The 18,969-nt window shown below is 39.4% G+C and overlaps 2 protein-coding genes and 1 long non-coding RNA gene across 9 annotated transcripts in view; 2 read left to right on the forward strand and 1 right to left on the reverse strand.

Moving 5' to 3' along the window:
- The window catches only part of ENTHD1 (ENTH domain containing 1), a 91,882-nt gene extending 81,487 nt beyond the window's left edge, over positions 1-10,395 (reverse strand). Inside the window, exons 1-3 of one of the 4 annotated variants that reach the window (XM_086402933.1) lie at positions 10,276-10,395; positions 9,731-9,822; positions 5,241-5,744 (exon numbers count right to left, since the gene is read on the reverse strand). In XM_086402933.1, coding sequence (XP_086259059.1) covers positions 5,241-5,589 — 349 coding nt within the window. In that variant the 5' untranslated portion in view covers positions 5,590-5,744; positions 9,731-9,822; positions 10,276-10,395. Of the gene's footprint in view, positions 1-1,032; positions 4,408-5,240; positions 5,745-9,730; positions 9,823-10,275 lie in introns of those variants that run through there. The other 3 variants (XM_086402934.1, XM_086402932.1, XM_086402935.1) reach the window with 3 other exon arrangements.
- A 25-nt stretch (positions 10,396-10,420) lies between these two features.
- LOC147373113 (uncharacterized) lies at positions 10,421-15,402 on the forward strand. Its single transcript, XR_015164529.1, has 2 exons — positions 10,421-11,190; positions 12,192-15,402. It is a non-coding gene; the product is annotated as an uncharacterized LOC147373113 (long non-coding RNA).
- A 1,562-nt stretch (positions 15,403-16,964) lies between these two features.
- Positions 16,965-18,969, forward strand: part of GRAP2 (GRB2 related adaptor protein 2) — a 68,151-nt gene continuing 66,146 nt past the window's right edge. For 3 of the 4 annotated variants that reach the window (XM_086402940.1, XM_086402941.1, XM_086402938.1), the window contains exon 1: positions 17,198-17,480. The gene's annotated coding sequence lies outside the window, so the exon portion shown is untranslated. Of the gene's footprint in view, positions 17,481-18,969 lie in introns of all 4 variants that reach the window. The other variant, XM_086402937.1, reaches the window with a different exon arrangement.

Raw genomic sequence — 18,969 nt, forward strand, 5'->3', positions numbered from 1 at the left:
CTAACTCTTGGGCTTGCAAAATTTTAATTAATATTTAATAATAAATTTAACCCTAATAATTTGTAATTTCTTTGTAATTTCTGGATTAAGTAGTACAGCATGCTCAAGACTCAAGAAGATATTCTCCAGTTTTATCATCAAGCCTCAACCAGACCTAAAATAAACACTTAAAAAAAGAGGACATTCACCATGACCAAGTGGGATTTCTGCTAAAAATGCAAGGGAAACAGGGGAAAACACATAACATCAACTGATGCAGAAAAGGCATCTGACAAAAGTCAACACCCTATCCTGAGAAAGTCGCTCAACAGACTAGGAAGAGGAGAGAACTCCAGCAACCTAATAAAGAGTATCTATGAAAAACCCATCCCTAATATCATACTCGAGGCTTCCCCAATGGCTCAGTGGGAAAGAATCTGCCTACAATGCAGGAGATTCAGTTTCCATCCCTGGGTTGGGAAGACCCCCTGGGGGAGGAAATGACAACCCCCTCCAGTATTCTGCCTGGAAAATCCCATGGACAGAGGAGCCTGGTGGGCTACAGTCCATGGGATCGAAAAAGAGTCAGACACGACTGAGCACATGATGGATGGAACATCATGCTTAATGGTGAAAGACTGAAAGCTCTTAAGATCAGAAACAAGACAAGAATGTCTGTTCTCACCATTTCTATTCATCATTGTACAGGAGGTTTTAGACAGAGCAACTAAGAGAGAAAAAGAAATAAGAGGCATCCAGAGTGGAAAGGAAGAAGTAAAATCATCTCTATCTGCAGATGACATAATCCTGTATGTAGGAAATTCAAAGAAATCTATATAAAAAAAGACCAAAATACCCCAAAAGTATTACAGCAAATAGTTATTACAGAAAATATTATAGCAGAGTAATAAAATACAAGATTAATATACAAAAATCAGATGACCAGCTGAATTTCTACACATTAGCAATGAAAAATCTGAAAATGAAATTAAGAAAACAATGTTTGTGGTTTTTTTTTTTTGGTCTGTGCAAGATCTTAGTTCCCATACTTACTGCAGCCCAAGTGCGGAGTCTTAACCACTGGACCTCCACGGAAGTACCCATCATTTCATTTATAGTAGCACCAAAAAAAAAAAAAATTAGAAATAAATTTTAACAAAAGAAATAAAACTTGTACAATGAATACTACAAAACATGTTTGAAAGAAATGAAAGAAGACCTAAATAAAAGGAATGATTTCTTATGTTTATGAATTTGAGGAAATAATATTATTTATATGCCAATATTCCTGAAATTGATCTTCAGACTCCACGTAAGGTCAAACAAAATTCTAGATGTCTTTTTTGAAGAAATTGACAAGCTGATGCTAAACTTGATATGGAAATGCAAGGAACCCAGAACAGCCATAACAATACCAGAAAATAACAAAGTTGGAGTTGGAAATAAAGTCATATTCCTTTATTTCAAAACTTACTACAAAGCTACAATAATCAAAATAGTGTGGCACAGGCATAAGAATAGATGCACAGATCAGTGGAACAGAACTGAGTACAGAAGTAAGCCCATATATCTATGGTTGATTGATTTCTGTAAGCATGTCAATATAATTCAATGAGGAAAGAATTCTCTTTTCAGCAAATAGTAGTGGGACAACTGGGTATAAAAGAATGAGTCTGGATCTCCACCTCCCACCATATATAAAAATTAATTCAAAGTGGACCCAAGATAAATGTAATAGCTAAAACTACAAAATTCTTATAAGAAAACATAGGTGTAAATCTTTGTGACTTTAGGCAATGAGTTCTTACTTATGACACAAAGTACAAGCAACCAAAGGAAAAACAGATAAAATGGACTTTTTCAAAATTTAATCAAGAAAGGAAGAAAACAACCTATATAGCATGGGAGAAGATACGTGCAAATCATCTATCTGGATAAAGGTCTTATATCCAAAATATATAAAGAACTCTTCAAAAAAAAAAAAAACTTAATGGGCAAAGAATTTGGATAGACATTTCTCTAAAGAAGACATATAAATGGCCCAACAAAGACATGAGAAGATGCTCAACATCATTAGTCTTCAGAAAACTGTAAATTAAAACCACAGTAAGTATTAATACTGCTTCACATCCAGCAGAATGGCTATAATACAAAAGATAAAACAAAAACAGGATCACCAAGGATGTTAACAGCAATCCTCCTATTAATACACTGCTGGTGGGAATGTAAAATGGTGCCACTGCTAAGAAAAACAGTTTAGTGGTTCCTCAAAAAGCTAAATATTGACTTACCACATGACCCGGCAATTCCACTCCTAAGTATACTTTCTGAAAGAAAGAAACTGAAAGCAGGAGTCTGGTAACTTGTACACTAGAGTTCTCTGTAGCATTATTCACAACAGCCAAAAGGTGAAAACAGCCCATTAACAGATGACCAGATAAACAAAATGTGGTTAAGTACCTGCAGATTAATGTGATTCAGTATAAAAAGAATGAAGTTCTGCTACATCCTCTAACATGGCTGAACTTGGCGGACATGGTAAGTGACATAAGCCAGACACACAGAAAGACAACTACTACATGATTCCACTTCACGAGGCACCCAAAATAAGCAAAATCAGAGAGACAAGAAGCAGATTAGAGGTTAGCACGGGAATTGCTGCTGAACGGTTACAGAGCTCCTGTTGGGGGTGATGAAAACGTCTGGAAACAGACACTGGTGATGGTTGTGCCACAGTGTGAATGTAATGAATGCCACTGAGTCATACACTTAAAATGGCAAAGTTTATGTTACATTTATTTTATCTCAATTTTAAAAATTAATTATACACCAAAAGTCATAGGACTGTGACCTCTAAATGGGTGAACTGTATTGTGTATGAATTATGTCTCAATAAAGCTGTTTTTTAAAGTAAAAAAAAAATCAGCTCTCAAGCTATAAAAGATATAGAAGAATCTTAAAAGCATATTGCTAAGAGAAAAAAAATTCTGAAAAAGCTATATATGGAATGATTCCAAATATATGACAATCTGGAAAAAACAAAACTGCAGAAACAATAAAAAGATCAGTCACTGCCAAGGGCTCAAGGCAGGGGAGAGAGGATGGACAGGTGGAACACAGGGCACTTTGAAGGCAGTGAAACTATTCTGCACAATACTGGAATGGCAGATCCATGACATCATGCATTTTCCAAAACCCATAGAACTGCAGAACACAAAGTGTGAACACTTTGTGTAAACTAAGGACTATTAGTTAATATTACTGTATCAATACTGGTTTAATTGTAACAAATGTGCAACACTAATGCAAGATGTTAACAGGAGAAACCATGTGTGGGTGGGGAAGGGCGTGTGGGAACTCTACTTTCTGCATCATTTTTCTGTAACCCTAAAACTGCTCTAAAAAAGACTCTATTTTTAAAAGGTATACTTAACAGAGACTGCACTGAATTTTATCCTCTTCTCATGATTCATAAGGCTATTCACTTCAACAAATTATAATTTGACTTTAGATGGGAGGAAGTGCTGATTCTTTACCACTGTAGAACAATATCAGGCACTACTGAATCATCCCAGTGCAATACCCTATGCAGCCTTTCCCGACTTCTCTTCCACCCCCGACAATATTACTGCATGACCTAAATTTCTGTATTCATAAAACTACTCCCATCATAGTTTCTGAAGAGTCCATAGTCTTTGGAAACAGTTTATCACACTTATGACTAAATTCCAGTCTAATTATAATTACAGTGACATTATTATATTAAGTTGTCATGCCTCCTAGTTTATTCACTTTGTTCTTTTTTTTTCACAGGGCCATGTTAGTTTTATTTGGTCTAATTATAAACTGTGTTTTAAAACATACAAGTTCATATAAAACAAAATACAAATCATCTCTAGGGACTTCCCTGGCACTCCAGTGGTTAAGACTCCAAGCTTCCATTACAGGAGGCGCAGGTTTGATCCCTAGTATGGGAACTAAGATCCCGCAGGCCGTGCACAGCAGCCAAAACAAACAAAAAACACAATAGCAAAATGAAAAAAAATCATCTCTAGTCCTACCAGGACCACTTGTTAAACTCTTATATAATAAATTTCATATACATAAATATAATTTTTTAAACAAAATTGGGACAATTTGCATATTCTTTCTTCCATTTATTATCTCTCTTAACAAATGTTGATGGTGCCTCTTCTGCTGAGAACCAGCAATGGGCAAGGTAGACAACGTCCCTGCCCTCATGGAGTTGACATCCTTTGGGGAGAAACAGGCAAACATATTTACACTCCTCACAACCATCCTATGAGACAGACATTGTTCTTATCCCAATGTACAGAGAGCTAAACTGAGGTAATCTAATAAGTTACTTTAGTATATGCAGTTAGGCAGCAGCAGAGTCAGGATTCAACCCCAGGTTGAAAGAAAACCCTATTTGATAAAAAAATACTCTGAGCTTTTAACTCATGAAAGAGATCTTAGTATGATATCCTGTATCTTTATAAAATCGTACCAGGATTAATACTTTAGATTAGCTCCCTAAAATAACACATTTACTCCAAGGACATAGTTCCTTGACTTTAATCATGAAGCTTGCTCATGGAAAATTATTCATTGCTATTTTGTCATATGTAAATTAAGCAGGAACTCAAGTTCCACTTTTTAACTTTTTGGTGTATTTTTTTTTTCACTTTATTTTTTAAATCAATTTATTTAGACTAAAACAAAAATAGTTCACACATTTTCTTCCCTCCCTCCGCCTCTGACAACTGCTAATCTGCTCTCTGTACCTATAAACTTTTCCTTTTTTTAACTCCACATGTAAGAGAAATCATACAATATTTGTCTTTCTCTGTCTGACTTATTTCACTTTGCATAATGCCCTTGAGGTCCGAAAGAATGAAATCTTTCCTTGTGCGACAACATGAATGGACCTTGAGGGCGTTATGCTAGGTGAAATAAGTCAGGCTGAGAAGGATGAATACTACATGATCTCTCTTTTATGTTCATTGTCTACGAGGTGTCCTTTTATGAGGCACCTAACTGTGTTAGTTTGACACATCATTTTGAAAAATATATATACATTGTTTTCAAAGGCACTCAAGAGTCAACACAAAGGATTAAACAGGAAACCCAAACTGTCCCAGAGGAAAGGCAGCTCGTACATTTAAGAACTACTTTTCCCCAGCTTCTGCTTTAAAGTAACCCCCCTCCCACACTCTTACTCTTTACTAGCACACTGTATAAACTTCTTCATCTGGTACCTTGATCTTTTCCAGCTTCATCTATGTGTTGAAAATCTTTCAGCGTTTGAAGGTTACAGTACCCCTCTCTGCAATGCTGAATAACTTTCTTTGATCCATTCTTGATGAGATAATCCATTAGGGTAAGGGATTTATACACATGGCGCCAGTTCTTCCCGTGGTCATTGAGTCTCTGCCATAGCATGTTCATAATTTCAGAGAGAGAAATTGTGTTGAAAGTCAGGTCGCTGATATCTAACATTAGAGAACTGGAAGGACCCCAAGGGTCATTAGAAGTTGCTTCCCTGACTTTTATTTCAGCATCTGAGTAATTCTTCACGAAGTTTTTCACTTGCCTCCTGAATGCCATAGGTAAGACCAATCTGAAGGTAGGACGGGGGCTGAAAGCAACACAATAGGTGCTTGTGTCATTGGTTTACAGAACCCTTGAGAGGTAGCTGGTCCCCAAGTCTGCTGCTCCCAAATACAAATGACTCCCCTCCATCTTGACAAGGTATCAGTTTTCTGCAAAGGAATACACACGAAAAATAAGTAAGTTAAACATTTTTTAAAAGTCTCCAGAAGAGCAATTCAGTCTGAAAAATCTAGCTGTAGTTTCCAAATCAGCGCCTCACATACATCAGCCAGAACTGAGGGGACCATGTAAATGTTCCTAGGATCAATACGGGAAAATATCTCACGAGGGATTAGCCTATGTTATTTAAAGAAACATAAGTGGTCTTTCGAGACCTAAAAGTTTCCATTGAAAGTATTGGGACTTCCCTGGCGGTCCAGCGGTTAAGAATCTGCCTGCCAATGCCAGGGGACACGGGTTCAATCCTTGGTCTGCGAAGATTCCACATTCTGCAAGGCAAGTAAGCCCATGTATGACAGCTACTGAAGACTGCACGCTCTAGAGCCCGTGCTCCGCAACCAGAGAAGCCACTGCAATGAGAAGCGCAGGTGCCACAACGAGAGAATAGCCCCCACTCACCAAAACTAGAGAAAGCCCAGGCGCAGCAACAGAGACCCAGCACAGTCAAAAATTAAAAAAAAAAAAAGTATCCCTGAACCTCTTTGGCCAGAAATAAAATTATTATAAAGTATTACAAGAACAGTGGACAAATTAATGGTGGACAAGAAAATGGAACTTGCACTGTGACATCTCAAGATCTGTTGTCACGTATAAATATGCTATGTCCTGAGACTAATCAAGCGAAAACTGAGTCTTACAATCATCAACTGACCTTTGGTCCTATCCTTCTCAGAACTTACAAGTCATTAGAATCAAATCTAAATATGGTCTGTTTTCTTGTTAATCTAAAAGAAGGGAGGATCATCAACTATTAAGAAATTGTCCTCAGTGGACTCTACATGTAACCCACGGTGCCCTAAACCAATGTTTTAGTCCTGGTAAGGCTGGTACGTCGAAGGAAAGGTTAAATTACTTTCTTTACTCAGCTTTAGAAACATATTCCCTGATAAGCATCCAGACCCAATGAGTGCTCAACAATCTATAATCAGATTTTACTAGAGAAACTGCATACATACTAAAGAAAAAATGCTAAAAATCCATAACAAATATGCTTGCTATTTTTAGTTTTGTTTCTCTTCCTTGACCTTCTTGATTTTTAGCTCAGGTTTGATGAATTTCTCTATATGTATTTAAGGAAGACATAATTTTCAGAAGCAACCTAAATAAACTATCACTTCTTTTTTAAAAAATAAAAGAAGGGAATAAGTAATCTTTTTTTTTTTTTTGGTAAAAGTGCAACGCATTCTCAAATAAACAAGGCAGAAAATGTATCTTTTTAATTAAGATTTCTCCTAAAGAGACCATCATCAACCCTAGACAAAAAAAGAGAAATTGTGTATTTTTACAATTTTCTGATTTTCTCTCCTGTTTGCACTTTGAATACAGACATTTTTATCTGACTCAATCCTACAGTGAAAACTCGACTTATAATGTGTTTCAATAAGCTATTAAAATTTTCAGTCATGAGGGTTTTCTTTTTCTATTGTCCTTTTTTGCCCTCTACCAAGCTCACTCAATGCAGCGATGTACTGTGACATTGGCTTGGAGCAACAAATATTGATCTGTTTCTTTACAAGCCTATTAAAAAAAAAAAAGGCCTTGTTAGAATCATAACTTGGAGAATTGAATACAGTTGTTAAAATTTTTTTCTTTTTCAAATAGCTACCTATGTATATTTTGGAGGGACAAAATCGTAATATCTAGGTTTTCCTCTATTCTTAACCTGCATTTTTAAATTAAAAAAATGCTTTCTTAGATGAAGTTTCTGCCATAGAAAATTATCTACATAATAGCCTTCCATCCAATAGAGTAGTTCACAATGGGATGTGCTGGATTTATCAAAATTAAATATATTCTTAACCATTCAAAAAACTAAAGAAAAATGTCTGGATAAGTGAATTAGTATTATTTACTAACATACAGTACATTGTGACATGAACACAGAATACATAACACACCATTCTACTACTTGAAATCTTGAAATCTTCTCAAGCTAACAAGAAATTCATTTGTGTTCATTGTAAATTAGGTTGGTTTATTATGTGTTTTAGACACCTGGCTATATGCAAACACTCAGTTTACTCGGTCCTTCAAAAGTTTGAGATTGTAAATATAGTGATACGAGACAAACGTAGTGCCTGAGAGGATAAATGTTCACACCTGAATTTTGGCTGCCTGGCTATCCAAGTCCTTATAATATATAGGGAAGTAAGATATTTCATGTTGTAAATTTGGGTTTTCTCCTCTGAAAGGCCTTCACCCACCACACTTACTACTTAGGTCCTCCCATCATGCTCTTTTCAGACCCAGTTTATTTCCTTCATGACACTTATCAGGATGTATAATCACGTGTTTGTCATTTTCTCTTCGGCTTTCTCCACCACCAGATTAGAAACTCCTTGAGAGCAGCAACCATGATCATCTTATCAGTAAATTCTACTGCATAAACAGGTACCTAGCAGGCACTCAAATATGTTGCATGAATGACCAAGTGGTGGATTGATTTTGCTTTGGGACAAACATGAATTGATTCTACAGCTTTGGGTTATAAATATGACATTTAAAAATATAATCCAACCCTTGCAATAGTCAAGTAAAGTTCTAATGTTTGCTTATGAATCTAGAATTAAAACTAGAGTTAATATCTAGTTTTAACTTTAGAGTTTAAAGCAAACATTTTCAAATCAATCACAAGTATTTCTTGAGTACTTATTTTTATATAGCTTTGTGGAAGAAATAATAAATGTAAAACATGCTGCATACATTTAAAAATATCAATTAGTTAAGGAGCTTTCTCCCATTAACACTTCCAAGATAAATAATTAGGTATAAAACATCTCTTAATTTTCTTACTCCATTTACCCACTTATTCAACTCTGTGACAAAGGCTGTTTTCTCCCTCAACTTTACCTGAATAACAGGAGACTATTTAAGTTGCCAACTGGCATTAAACTACAGGTCCACAGTCTCTTATCTGAATCTTTTGAGGCCAAATAAGTTAGGGACTTCAAACTTAATTGGGGGGGGGGGGGGTGTGTGAAAACCTTTTGAAAAGTAATGCCATGCCTACACTATATATTACATGATATCCACACAAAGGTCTGGGGTAAGTAAAGAGGTCTGAACAATTAAACACATCAACATGACTGCAATAAAAATTTGCAAATATTTGTAGTAAGTAAAGACAAATGGCTGTTTCATTTCAAATCTTGGACCTAGATAAGTTAGGGGGGGAAAAAGTGGTTTTCAAAACTTCTTGGATATCAGAATTGAGAATAAGAGATTGAGGGGCTACACTGACTTTATCCAAAGATTTAGGACACTAACTATAACAGCATCTAAGAGGCTGAGTACCAAGAGGCATCTTTGGAAAGACACATTTAGGGTAGTGCTATGAAGACAGAACAGCTTTTGTGTTTATACGGATTCTGCCTGCAGACATGAGATCAACTCAGGAGAAAATAAACTCTGGCCAAGATTGTTTTGGAAGAAGGATTACAGAGATCACCAGGGCATTAGCAGGTGTTACTGTTTTGATGGAAAGCACACTGCAAGAGGCAGAGAAACTAGAGTCCTGCCTGTGCGTTCACTAAATCACTCAACTATTATTTCCCAGAGTTTACCGTGTGACAGGCTCCATTTCTAAGAAACAGAGAAACAGGAGCACAAGACACAGTTTTCACCCTCTGGTGTAAATGGCATGCTGTTGTTGCTTAGCCACTAAGTCGTGTCCCACTCTTTGTGACCCCACGGACTGTAGCCCACTAGGCTTCTTCTGTCCACGGGACTTCCCAGGCAATAATCCTGGAGTGGGCTGCCATTTCCTTCTCCAGGGGATGTTTCCCACCCAGGGATTGAATCTCCTGCATTGCAGGTGGATCCTTAACCACTGAGTCCCTTCAGTGAAGTGCTGTGTAAGTGCTACTCTTCGCTGTAGGCTCACAACATGCTCACACCTAGGCATTCAGTACCTCACCTCATTACTTTAATTAGGACTCCAGAGGCATGGATTTGAGGTCCTAGTCTGCCATTTCCTATTAAGGTTTCTTTGAGCCTCAGTTTCCCCATCTGCAGCATAAGGGGAAAAAATCACCACATAAGGGGTGGTGGGAAAGACATGACATGCTCCACAAAGAACTGAAGGTAAAGAGCAGAGGAAGAATCCGCTTCCTGTATCCATTCCTTGGCATCACTTAATTCGTTCAACAGTGGTTTCAGAACGACCACTGTGTTCCATGCAGGCCGTGTGGGGGACACTGGGTCACACAGACGACTCAGACCAGTGACTGCCCTCAGAGAGCATGCAATGTAGTGGGAGTGGGTATTGGAGAAGCTTCTAGAAGGAGGGAGTGATGTAACACCGTCACACAACAGTGACCTTCCCTCAGGGAGACCTGCGGGCCTTGTCCCCTTCTCGCCTCGCCTGACAAGGCGTAGGGACCCGCATGGAATGGGCAGTCGGAGAGCACCCCTCCAGGCCCCCTCCATCCCCACCCCCACCCCCAAATGAGACGCTACTACCTGAGGGGAATGTCCAACCACCTGGCATCTGGGCCTTTTCCCTGCCAAACACCAGGCCGGCCCCCCGCAAGCTGATCCGCCTCCTCCAACCAGGCCGGAGAGCTCACGCCCTCCCCCACTTCCGCTTCCTCACTTCCGGCTCTTCACTTCCGGCCTTTCCTTCGGCTGATGCCCGCTACTCCCAGGACTTCGAGGAAGGGAGACGCCTCGGGTTAAAATAATCCCTGCTTGTGGCTATCCAGCGGTATGAAGGCAGATGTCTTCCTTTTGTGATCAGTTGGGGTGTGGCACTGCCTAATCCTTCAATGAAAGAATAAATTTTACAATCCGTGTTATTAGTCTAATTTTAACTGACTGGAAACGTGATCTGAAGGACAAAGAATATAATCTCTAGTAGTAGTCTCTAGAGATGAAAAGTAATGGGAAATGACTGAGTGCTTCCAGTGAGGGCCCTGGGTACCCCTGATGGCTAGTCATTGAAACAGTCAACTGATTTTCACTGAGCATCTAAAGCATCAAGGACTCAGATAGAATCGAGTTCGATTAAGTTGACAGGCTAGTGGAGGTGACAGGCACCATCACAGAAGATTGTGACAAGGTATGCATAGCATAATGAGAGAGGAGAGACCATCTGATTCTACCAAGGAGTAGTTGAGGGCAGCCTTGAGAGAAGAATTTATATCTGAACTGATTCTTAAAGGATGACAGGAGTTCACTGCATAGACAAGAGGAAGCCATTAGAGGCAAAGGACGCATCATGTGTAAAGGCTTGAAAGCTGAGAGAGCCTATAATCCTGGTAAAACTGCAAGCTCTGTAGCTACCATGGCAGTCACAAAGACTGTTAGTGAAACAGCAGAGGGAGGTGAAGTGGCAGAGGACAGTCAGATCATGAAGCGCCTTGTCTGTACTGCCAGGTGGGTTTTATCCAGAAGGCAATGAAAGTGTAATCAAACCTATGTTTTAAAGAACCATGGTGGCTGTGTGGAATACTGACTAGAATGGACGAAAACACATGTAGAGAATAGGAAAATGCTTAGTAAATGAAAGTTACCTTTGCTTTTAGTTCCTACTGCTTCAATCATAATTACTATAATAACAGCCTACATTGTTGATACTGGCATGTAGATGGGTAAGTGTAATATAAAATGATAGGAAATACGAAAGAAATTGGTGCATTATAACCAATTTAGCTGGCTGTAATATAGAGTAATGAGAGCAGAAGGCAGAGGGAAATTGAAAAGATGGTCTGGAAATGGGTGGTTCAGGACCTTGAAGGCCATGATAAGGTGTTGGGCTTTATAAAGTAGTGAGAAATAAACCAAAAGTGCTTTTTTTTTTTTTTGCATTGAGTTATAGTTTATGAAGATTTTCATATGTATATCTTATGTAAATTTTAAAGGAAGTCTGAAATATAGGTGATATTATCCCATTTTATAGGTAAGAATGCTAAGTTTGAGGAACATGCATTCATTCTTCATTAGAGCCAGGCACTATGCTGAGCCATGGGAATACAAGAAGGTTACAGTCCAATAAGGGAAACAGGAATAAATCAGTAACTGTGATAAATTACTATGATAAAGGCAAACATAGATTGATCTGAGAGTAAAAAAGGAATTTTTCTAAACAACATGGTTAGGAAAGGCTTTCTGGAGGAGTTAAAACTGAGCTGAGTTTGCAGGAACAAATAAGTTATATGAATTGTCCAGAAATATTCAGCTAGCAAGGATTTAACTGGAACTTGAACCCAAATCTCCTGTATACACTTCTATGCTCTTTCCCCTATGCTGAGAATCAATCTTTTGTTCTTAATGTTGAGCTCCATTGACCTTCTCAGTCATGAATTTAACTTTTGTATTTTGAGAAGGTCAGAGATCTCAATTTTTTCAATTTAAACCTATTCATTTTCTTCTTTCAGAACGAATCTCTGAGTGTGTTCAGAAAATTAGATTGCAAGCAGAACAGAGGGACTGGAAAAAGAACAGAATTTTATAGTGAAAGTGAAGTCGCTCAGTCGTGCCCGACTCTTTGTGACCCCATGGACAGTAGCCTGCACCAAGCTCCTCCATCCATGGGATTTTCCAGGTAAGAGTACTAGACTGGGTTGCCATTTCCTTCTCCAGGGAATCTTCCTGACCCAGGGATCGAACCCAGGTCTCCTGCCTTGTAGACAGACACTTTTACCATCTGAGCCAAAGTGATGAAGGTGCCTTCCCTGGCAGTCCAGTGGTTAGGACTTCACCTTCTAATGCAGGGAGTGCAGGCTCAGTGCCTGGCTGGGGAGCTCAAGTCCCTAAAACCTAAACATAAAAATGGAAGCGATATTGTAACAAATTCAATGAAGATTTTAAAAATGGTTCACATAAAAAAAATCCTAAAACATAAAGTGATAAAAGTCATAACCAAAGCAGAAGCCATTGTTGTGGCACATAATCCACTCCACTCATTCTCCTTTGACACACGTTTGTGTATGAAATTATAGCACAGAAGCTATTGGACTTGGCTCCAGATATATCTGGGAGTCTACAGTGACACTCGAGTTTCTTTTTGGGGTGACTCTGTGAATGGTGGTTGCTAGTTTCACTAAGATAGGAACCTAGTCTGAGGAGCAGATTTGGCAGGAAAGGTGATGAATTCTATTTTGGACATTTTGAATGTGAGGTGAGGTGTCTGGTGTGACCAGGTGAAGATGCCCAAGAGACAGTTGAGTAGAAAAAATTGGGACAAAGGGAGAGTATGCTGGGCAGGGCTCATGAACTTGAGAATATTCAGTACATACATAGGTTGTGATTGAATAGGCAGATGGAAAAAAGAGAACAACACAAACTCAAAGACAACAGTCCCATTGTAGGTGGAGAGGCTGGTAGCAGTCACTGAGTGGATCAGACAGGCAAAAGGCTCACATGCTACCCGCTATGGAATTAACTCTGCTGAAGTGACTATGGTTTTTCCAGTGATCATGTACGGATGTGAGAGTTGGACTGTGAAGAAAGCTGAGTGCCAAAGAACTGATGCTTTTGAACTGTGGTGTTGGAGAAGACTCTTGAGAGTCCCTTGGACTGCAAGGAGATCCAACCAGTCTATCCTAAAGGAGACCAGTCCTGGGTGTTCATTGGAAGGACTGATGCTGAAGCTGAAACTCCAATACTTTGGCCACCTCATGCAACGAGCTGACTCATTGGAAAAGACCCTGATGCTGGGAAAGATTGAGGGCAGGAGGAGAAGGGGACGACAGAGGATGAGATGGATGGATGGCATCACTGACTCAATGGACATGGGTTTGGGTGGACTCTGGAAGTTGGTGATGGACAGGGAGACCTGGCGTGCTGCAGTTCATGGGGTCGCAAAGAGTCGGACACGACTGAGCGACTGAACTGAACTGAACTGAAAGTGACATGTACAAAGAGATGTCTGCTTTCCTCCATTTGGGGGCACCATAATTTAGTTGCAATACTGTAGCATCAAGAACATAGACATCATTTTGCCCCAATAACTTGGTGTGGGTTTTAATTTATTTCCTGAACTCACAGTTTTATAAAAGTGAACAAAACTTTCTTCAGTTGGCTTCCAAGACATTACTTCTCCTTCTCGTCTCCTTGGCTGGTATCCTCTCATTTCTCTGACCTCTCAACTTTGGAGGGGTCAGTTCTCTGCTGTGTTCATTTCCGGGATGGTTTTATCCAGTCTCGTGGTTTGCAACACCCTTCTCTCTCTCAACAACTGTCAAGATTTCATCATCACCCCTAACCTGTGTTAACCTCCAGACTCAGGTGCCTAACTCCCTTGATACCTCCACTGGCATGTCTCACAGACATCTCAAATTTAATACATCTAAAAGCAAACTCCTCATCTGGTCTTCTAGACCTTCTCACCCACAGTCTCTCCTGTCTCAGTGAATGACACATCCTTGCTTCTAGTTTCTCAGGCCATGAACCTTGGGGTCACCACTGACGCCTCTCTTTGTCTCTCATACAGCCTGTGATATCCATGAGTACACCTGTGACACAGAGTGGTTACTGATTCTGGGTTATGTGTGCTCCGTAGGTAATAAATGGTTTATCAATGCCATGTTCTAATACACAATAAAATAATCCTATTTATGATTCCAGACTTTTTTGTTACCCTGTATATTAAGAATTCAATACTTCCCACCATCAGTCCTAAGTCACCATCATGTCTTGCCAGGATCATGGCAGCAGCCTCTTACCTGCTCGCCCTGCTTTTTCTCTTGCTTTATTACAGTCTAATCTCAATACAGTGATCAGAGTGAGCCTTGAAAAGCTTAAAACACAGTCCCTGGTGGCTCAGCTGTAAAGAATCCACTTGCAATGTGGGAGACCTGGGTTCGATCCCTGGGCTGGGAAGAGCCCCTGGAGAAGGGAACGGCTACCCACTCCAGTATTCTGGCCTGAAGAATTCCATGGACTGTATAGTCTTGGGGTTGCAAAGAGTCAGACATGACTGAGTGACTTTCACAGAGCATATCACACCCCAGTTCAAAATCTTCCACTGACTCCCATCTCAAGAGTAAAATCCAAAGACCTTGCCATGGCCATTGAGGTCCTATGTATTCTGGTCCCTACTCCCGCTCTGACCTCCATCTCTACTCTTCTCCACCTCACTCACTGCATCCACCTTCAGGCTTTGCTCCTGCTAGTCCAGATATCTGAAAAAGCTATTTCTCCCCAAAAGCCACCAGGCCAGATCCCTCGCTTTGTTTTGGACATTGCTCAGATGTCTTTTGATCTTCTAATTAAATCCCAACCCCACTTCAGCCACACAGTCTGTGACTCTTGCCCCATTTTATAATCCTCTTTAGCAGTACCACCATCTGACACACGTATTATTTCTTCCTCTACCAGAATGTGTGATCCAGGAGAGCAGGGACTATGTTTTGTTCTCTGATACATCCCAGCACCTGCAACAGACCTAACAAGGAGTAGGTGTACAAACGTTGTCTATTGAATGAATAAAAAGAGAACGTTTGAACCCATGCTATTGGATGAAGAGTACACGTTGAACCATGAAGTTAAAGTTAGTGTAATTTTACATAAGAAGTTCTGATGCCAACAACAACCTCTCAAAAGGAACTGTTGAAAATTTTTAAATACATATGGTTTCAAACAAAATTTTCTCCATGGTGGATAAATTCAGATTTCATATATTCCTTAATCCTCCCAAATTTGCTGATTGGGACACACTATTCTGAGTGTCCCTTGATAGTGAGGACCAAGTTGCTGACAGTCTCACATGAGAGTTTTTATTCTTAGGTTCTGCCTTTACACTAGTTCAATTACAGAACTGCTAGGAAATTAACCACTAAAGGAGCCTTGCTTCCTGCCCTATTGCTCTGTACCACGTCTGCCGATCATTACTTACTACTGAAAGAACTTCTCTGTGAGATTTTCCTGTTCTGCACTCTGCCTCATTCTTGGATGAGAAGGGGTTGTGTTCTGTGTCCTGGGGGCGGTGTCCGGAGGAAAAGCAGCTACATCGTTAGGGCGAGTGCTGAGGACACCATGGTGCTTCCTGTACAGCGCTAGTCAACAGTCTGCTTTCTCCCCAATTCAAAACCACTGGCTTGGAACAAGAGTTGTGGCCAGAGAATTCCAGTGTTTGAGAACCAAGGATGAGGTCATCAGGCATAACGATGATCCCACCAAGAAGGCCCTTAGACCTTGGAGACTGAAGAACCCTGAGGCCCATGTGGAGATGTGATTGTTTTAAAATTGGGCACATGTTGTTACCTTGAAACTTCTGTCTTTATAATGTGTGGAAGTAGTGGGGACCCTATTCAGATGCAACTTGGATTCAAGAATCTTTGACAGACTTGCATGAATAAAGAGAAAGCCCTCTATTACAGATTTAAGAGGAACAAATTACTTCCTTTAAGTCATCTGACCAATCGTTTGCTGAGCTCCTACTATGATCAAATACTCAGATTCTTCTTTTCTATTTCAATAAAATTGTTGAGTGATCATAACCAACATTTCCACCCCCTCCCCCCAAAAAACAAATCTTGAGCAAGGTTTAGGTATAAAGGGGCAAAGAGAAAAGGATACCATTCCACAATGTGGAATAAGTTCAAATTCGAGATCCCCAAGTTGTCTTATCTGATTAATGCTGGAACATCTTGTCAGCCAACATTTCCATCTTTATTTTGGGTCTGGTCCCCCGACTCTGAACAGTGCCTCTTAGCAAGTCGCAATATCTCTAATTTTGTGCAAAAGATGCAATGTTGGCAATCCATTTTCTAGCAAAAGCAGAGACAGAGGAAGAGGCCTTAGCAAGTTACACTTGGTCTAGGAGGAAGGAGCTGAAAGAGGCGCGTGAGCTACAAATCTGAAGGTAAGAACTAAGGAAGTTGAAGGTGATAAAAATGTTAGGCCAATGAAAAAAGTCTTCAAATCCCAGAAATATTTTAGTCCAGCCTATTAAGGAGAAAATTAAATTCCCCAAATCTAAGTAACCAGCCCCAGCTCGCACTTGGTTATGGCAAAGCTGGGGTTGGAACGCATCTTGGTTTTGAGTTTTTCTTCTTTCTTTTGTTAGGGGTAGTATTAGGGGCTAAGGGTAATATTATGGGCTGAATACACTAAAAAAGCTTTTTTTTCCCCTGAGATTTGAATGATGTGAGTGATCCAGGATTCTGTTAAATAAGTTCCCCTAAGAAGTCCTAATGTTCTTCCAGATGCTCATACCTGCTTGGAGAAAGTGCATTTTCCTTAAGACCAGCAGTAACTTGCCAATGGACCATCTCTAGGATTAAAAATTTTCTTATGTGAACATAATCGTTAGGGGCAAACTTGTTAAAACTGAAACCAAGCATAAAGAAGCAAAAGTGTTTCAGTGAACCTCCTGCATTTTAGTTCAACTCCGGCAGCAAGAAAACAAAACCACATAATCTAAGGCTCACGCCCAACTCTCTGAAGCCCCATATCTGCTAGTTCCTGTGTGGTTTGCATACAGACTGCTGGGCTGACTGGGGGTAGTTTGGAGGAGGGAGTAAGAAGTCGGGGAGGAGGAGGCACTCAATGGATCTGCGAGCCTGTGCCCTGGTTTAGCGCGCTATGTGGACGACAGCCCAAGGTGGATCTGGACTCTGAAATGCAGTCATTTTGACGTCGGAATTCAGCTTCCTTCTTGCAAGAGAGGATTCTGACCATTCGGTGCAAAGCCATAGACTCAACCTCTTCTCTTCTGAAAGGTATGTCTTTATGCAACATCAGTCTACACGCTCTAGAGGTCTCAGATTTTTACTATTTGCAGAATGTTCTCTTGGAGTCAATCTAATTAAAATGAATCCCCTGGGCTCTGTAAATATTGGTTTTAATTTTCAGCTCATCAGCTAAGGTCTCTAAATCTTTTTCTGTAACAGTGTTTGTAGTGGTAGGATTCAACTTCCAGTGAATGAACTAGAAGACTTGCTCCTTTCAGCCAACGTTATCCAAGAAGACTCCACTAATTGGCTTCTGAGCCATCTCAGGGAAAGACTCTGGACCTGGGAGTACAAGGGTGGAATTCCCCTTCACCAGTGTCAGCATTTGTTCCGAATTGGCGTGGGTGTGGGAGGTGGAGGGCAGAGTAGCAATGAATGAACACAAGTACTGCATGGTCAGGATTTGTTCCTGGGGCTTGCATTTCTACTTCTGTTAGTGTTTATGTTGCCTATATGTTGCCTTTATAAAGAACCCCAGGTTGAGTTCCTTTACAAAAAGAAAACTGTACTTTGAAATGAGATTTGAGAGAGTGCTGTCTATATTTATCCCTTTATTAACAGTTAACACTGTGTCCCTAAGACCGTCTTCAGTTCAGGCATAAAATCTGAATACAACTCTTTGACACCCTACTCTTTGAACCTGAGGATTGAATATACCCACCAAAGATTAATCCAATTTAAAAATATCATGCTTACATATCTGGAATTAGATCTTGTTAATAAAGTATATGTAACTTCATCTGTACATTACTGAAAGTATACAACCCCAGATGAAGTAAGAGAAGGGAAAAATGTTTAGGATCTAAAACTCCAATAGAAAAGATTACATTTGCTCATGTTCTGTCATCTGAGGGTGGGAAACCTCAGGTTGAAAAATGTTTCATTACCTACAACTGCATTTATCATAGATTTATTAGTTTTTCAGTGGGTCCTCTTTTCTTTTCTCTTCTTTTTTTCTTATTTTAGTTTCAGAAAGGACTGAGTATAAGCGTATTCTGCTTTAACAACCCAGTATTGTTTATAAAACTTCACTTTTATAAAATAATTTTAAAATGATCCTCTTTACAAAAGGATTCATTATTAAATAAGGAGCACCAATAAAATTGAGAACCATCTAACTGTATTTAAATTTCAAATTTTAAAAAATTTGATTTGTACCCTTTTGGAGAACTGGGAGTGGTTTTTTGGGTAAAGGGAGACAGTCCTATATCATTGAATAAAACTATATTTTTAGATTGAACTTAGAATGTCTCCCATATAGTAAACTGTAATCTGATTCTCCCATTATAATAGATTTTATTTTTTTTTTAATGACTTTACTGAAGCATAGGGGAAGGAGGTGATCGATTTGTTCAAAATGAAGAAATATCTCTATTGCTAATATAATATCCTTTTGAATATCTTTCATATCTTAGGCCCTAATGAAAATCTTCTATCTTTTTTAAAAATTTCAATTGTTCTACATCTATTTCTTAGG

This window comes from Bos grunniens, chromosome 5 (genome assembly GCF_055505025.1).
Source record: "Bos grunniens cultivar Pamir isolate PY7600 chromosome 5, Bosgru_T2T1.0, whole genome shotgun sequence".
Lineage (NCBI taxonomy): Eukaryota > Metazoa > Chordata > Mammalia > Artiodactyla > Bovidae > Bos > Bos grunniens.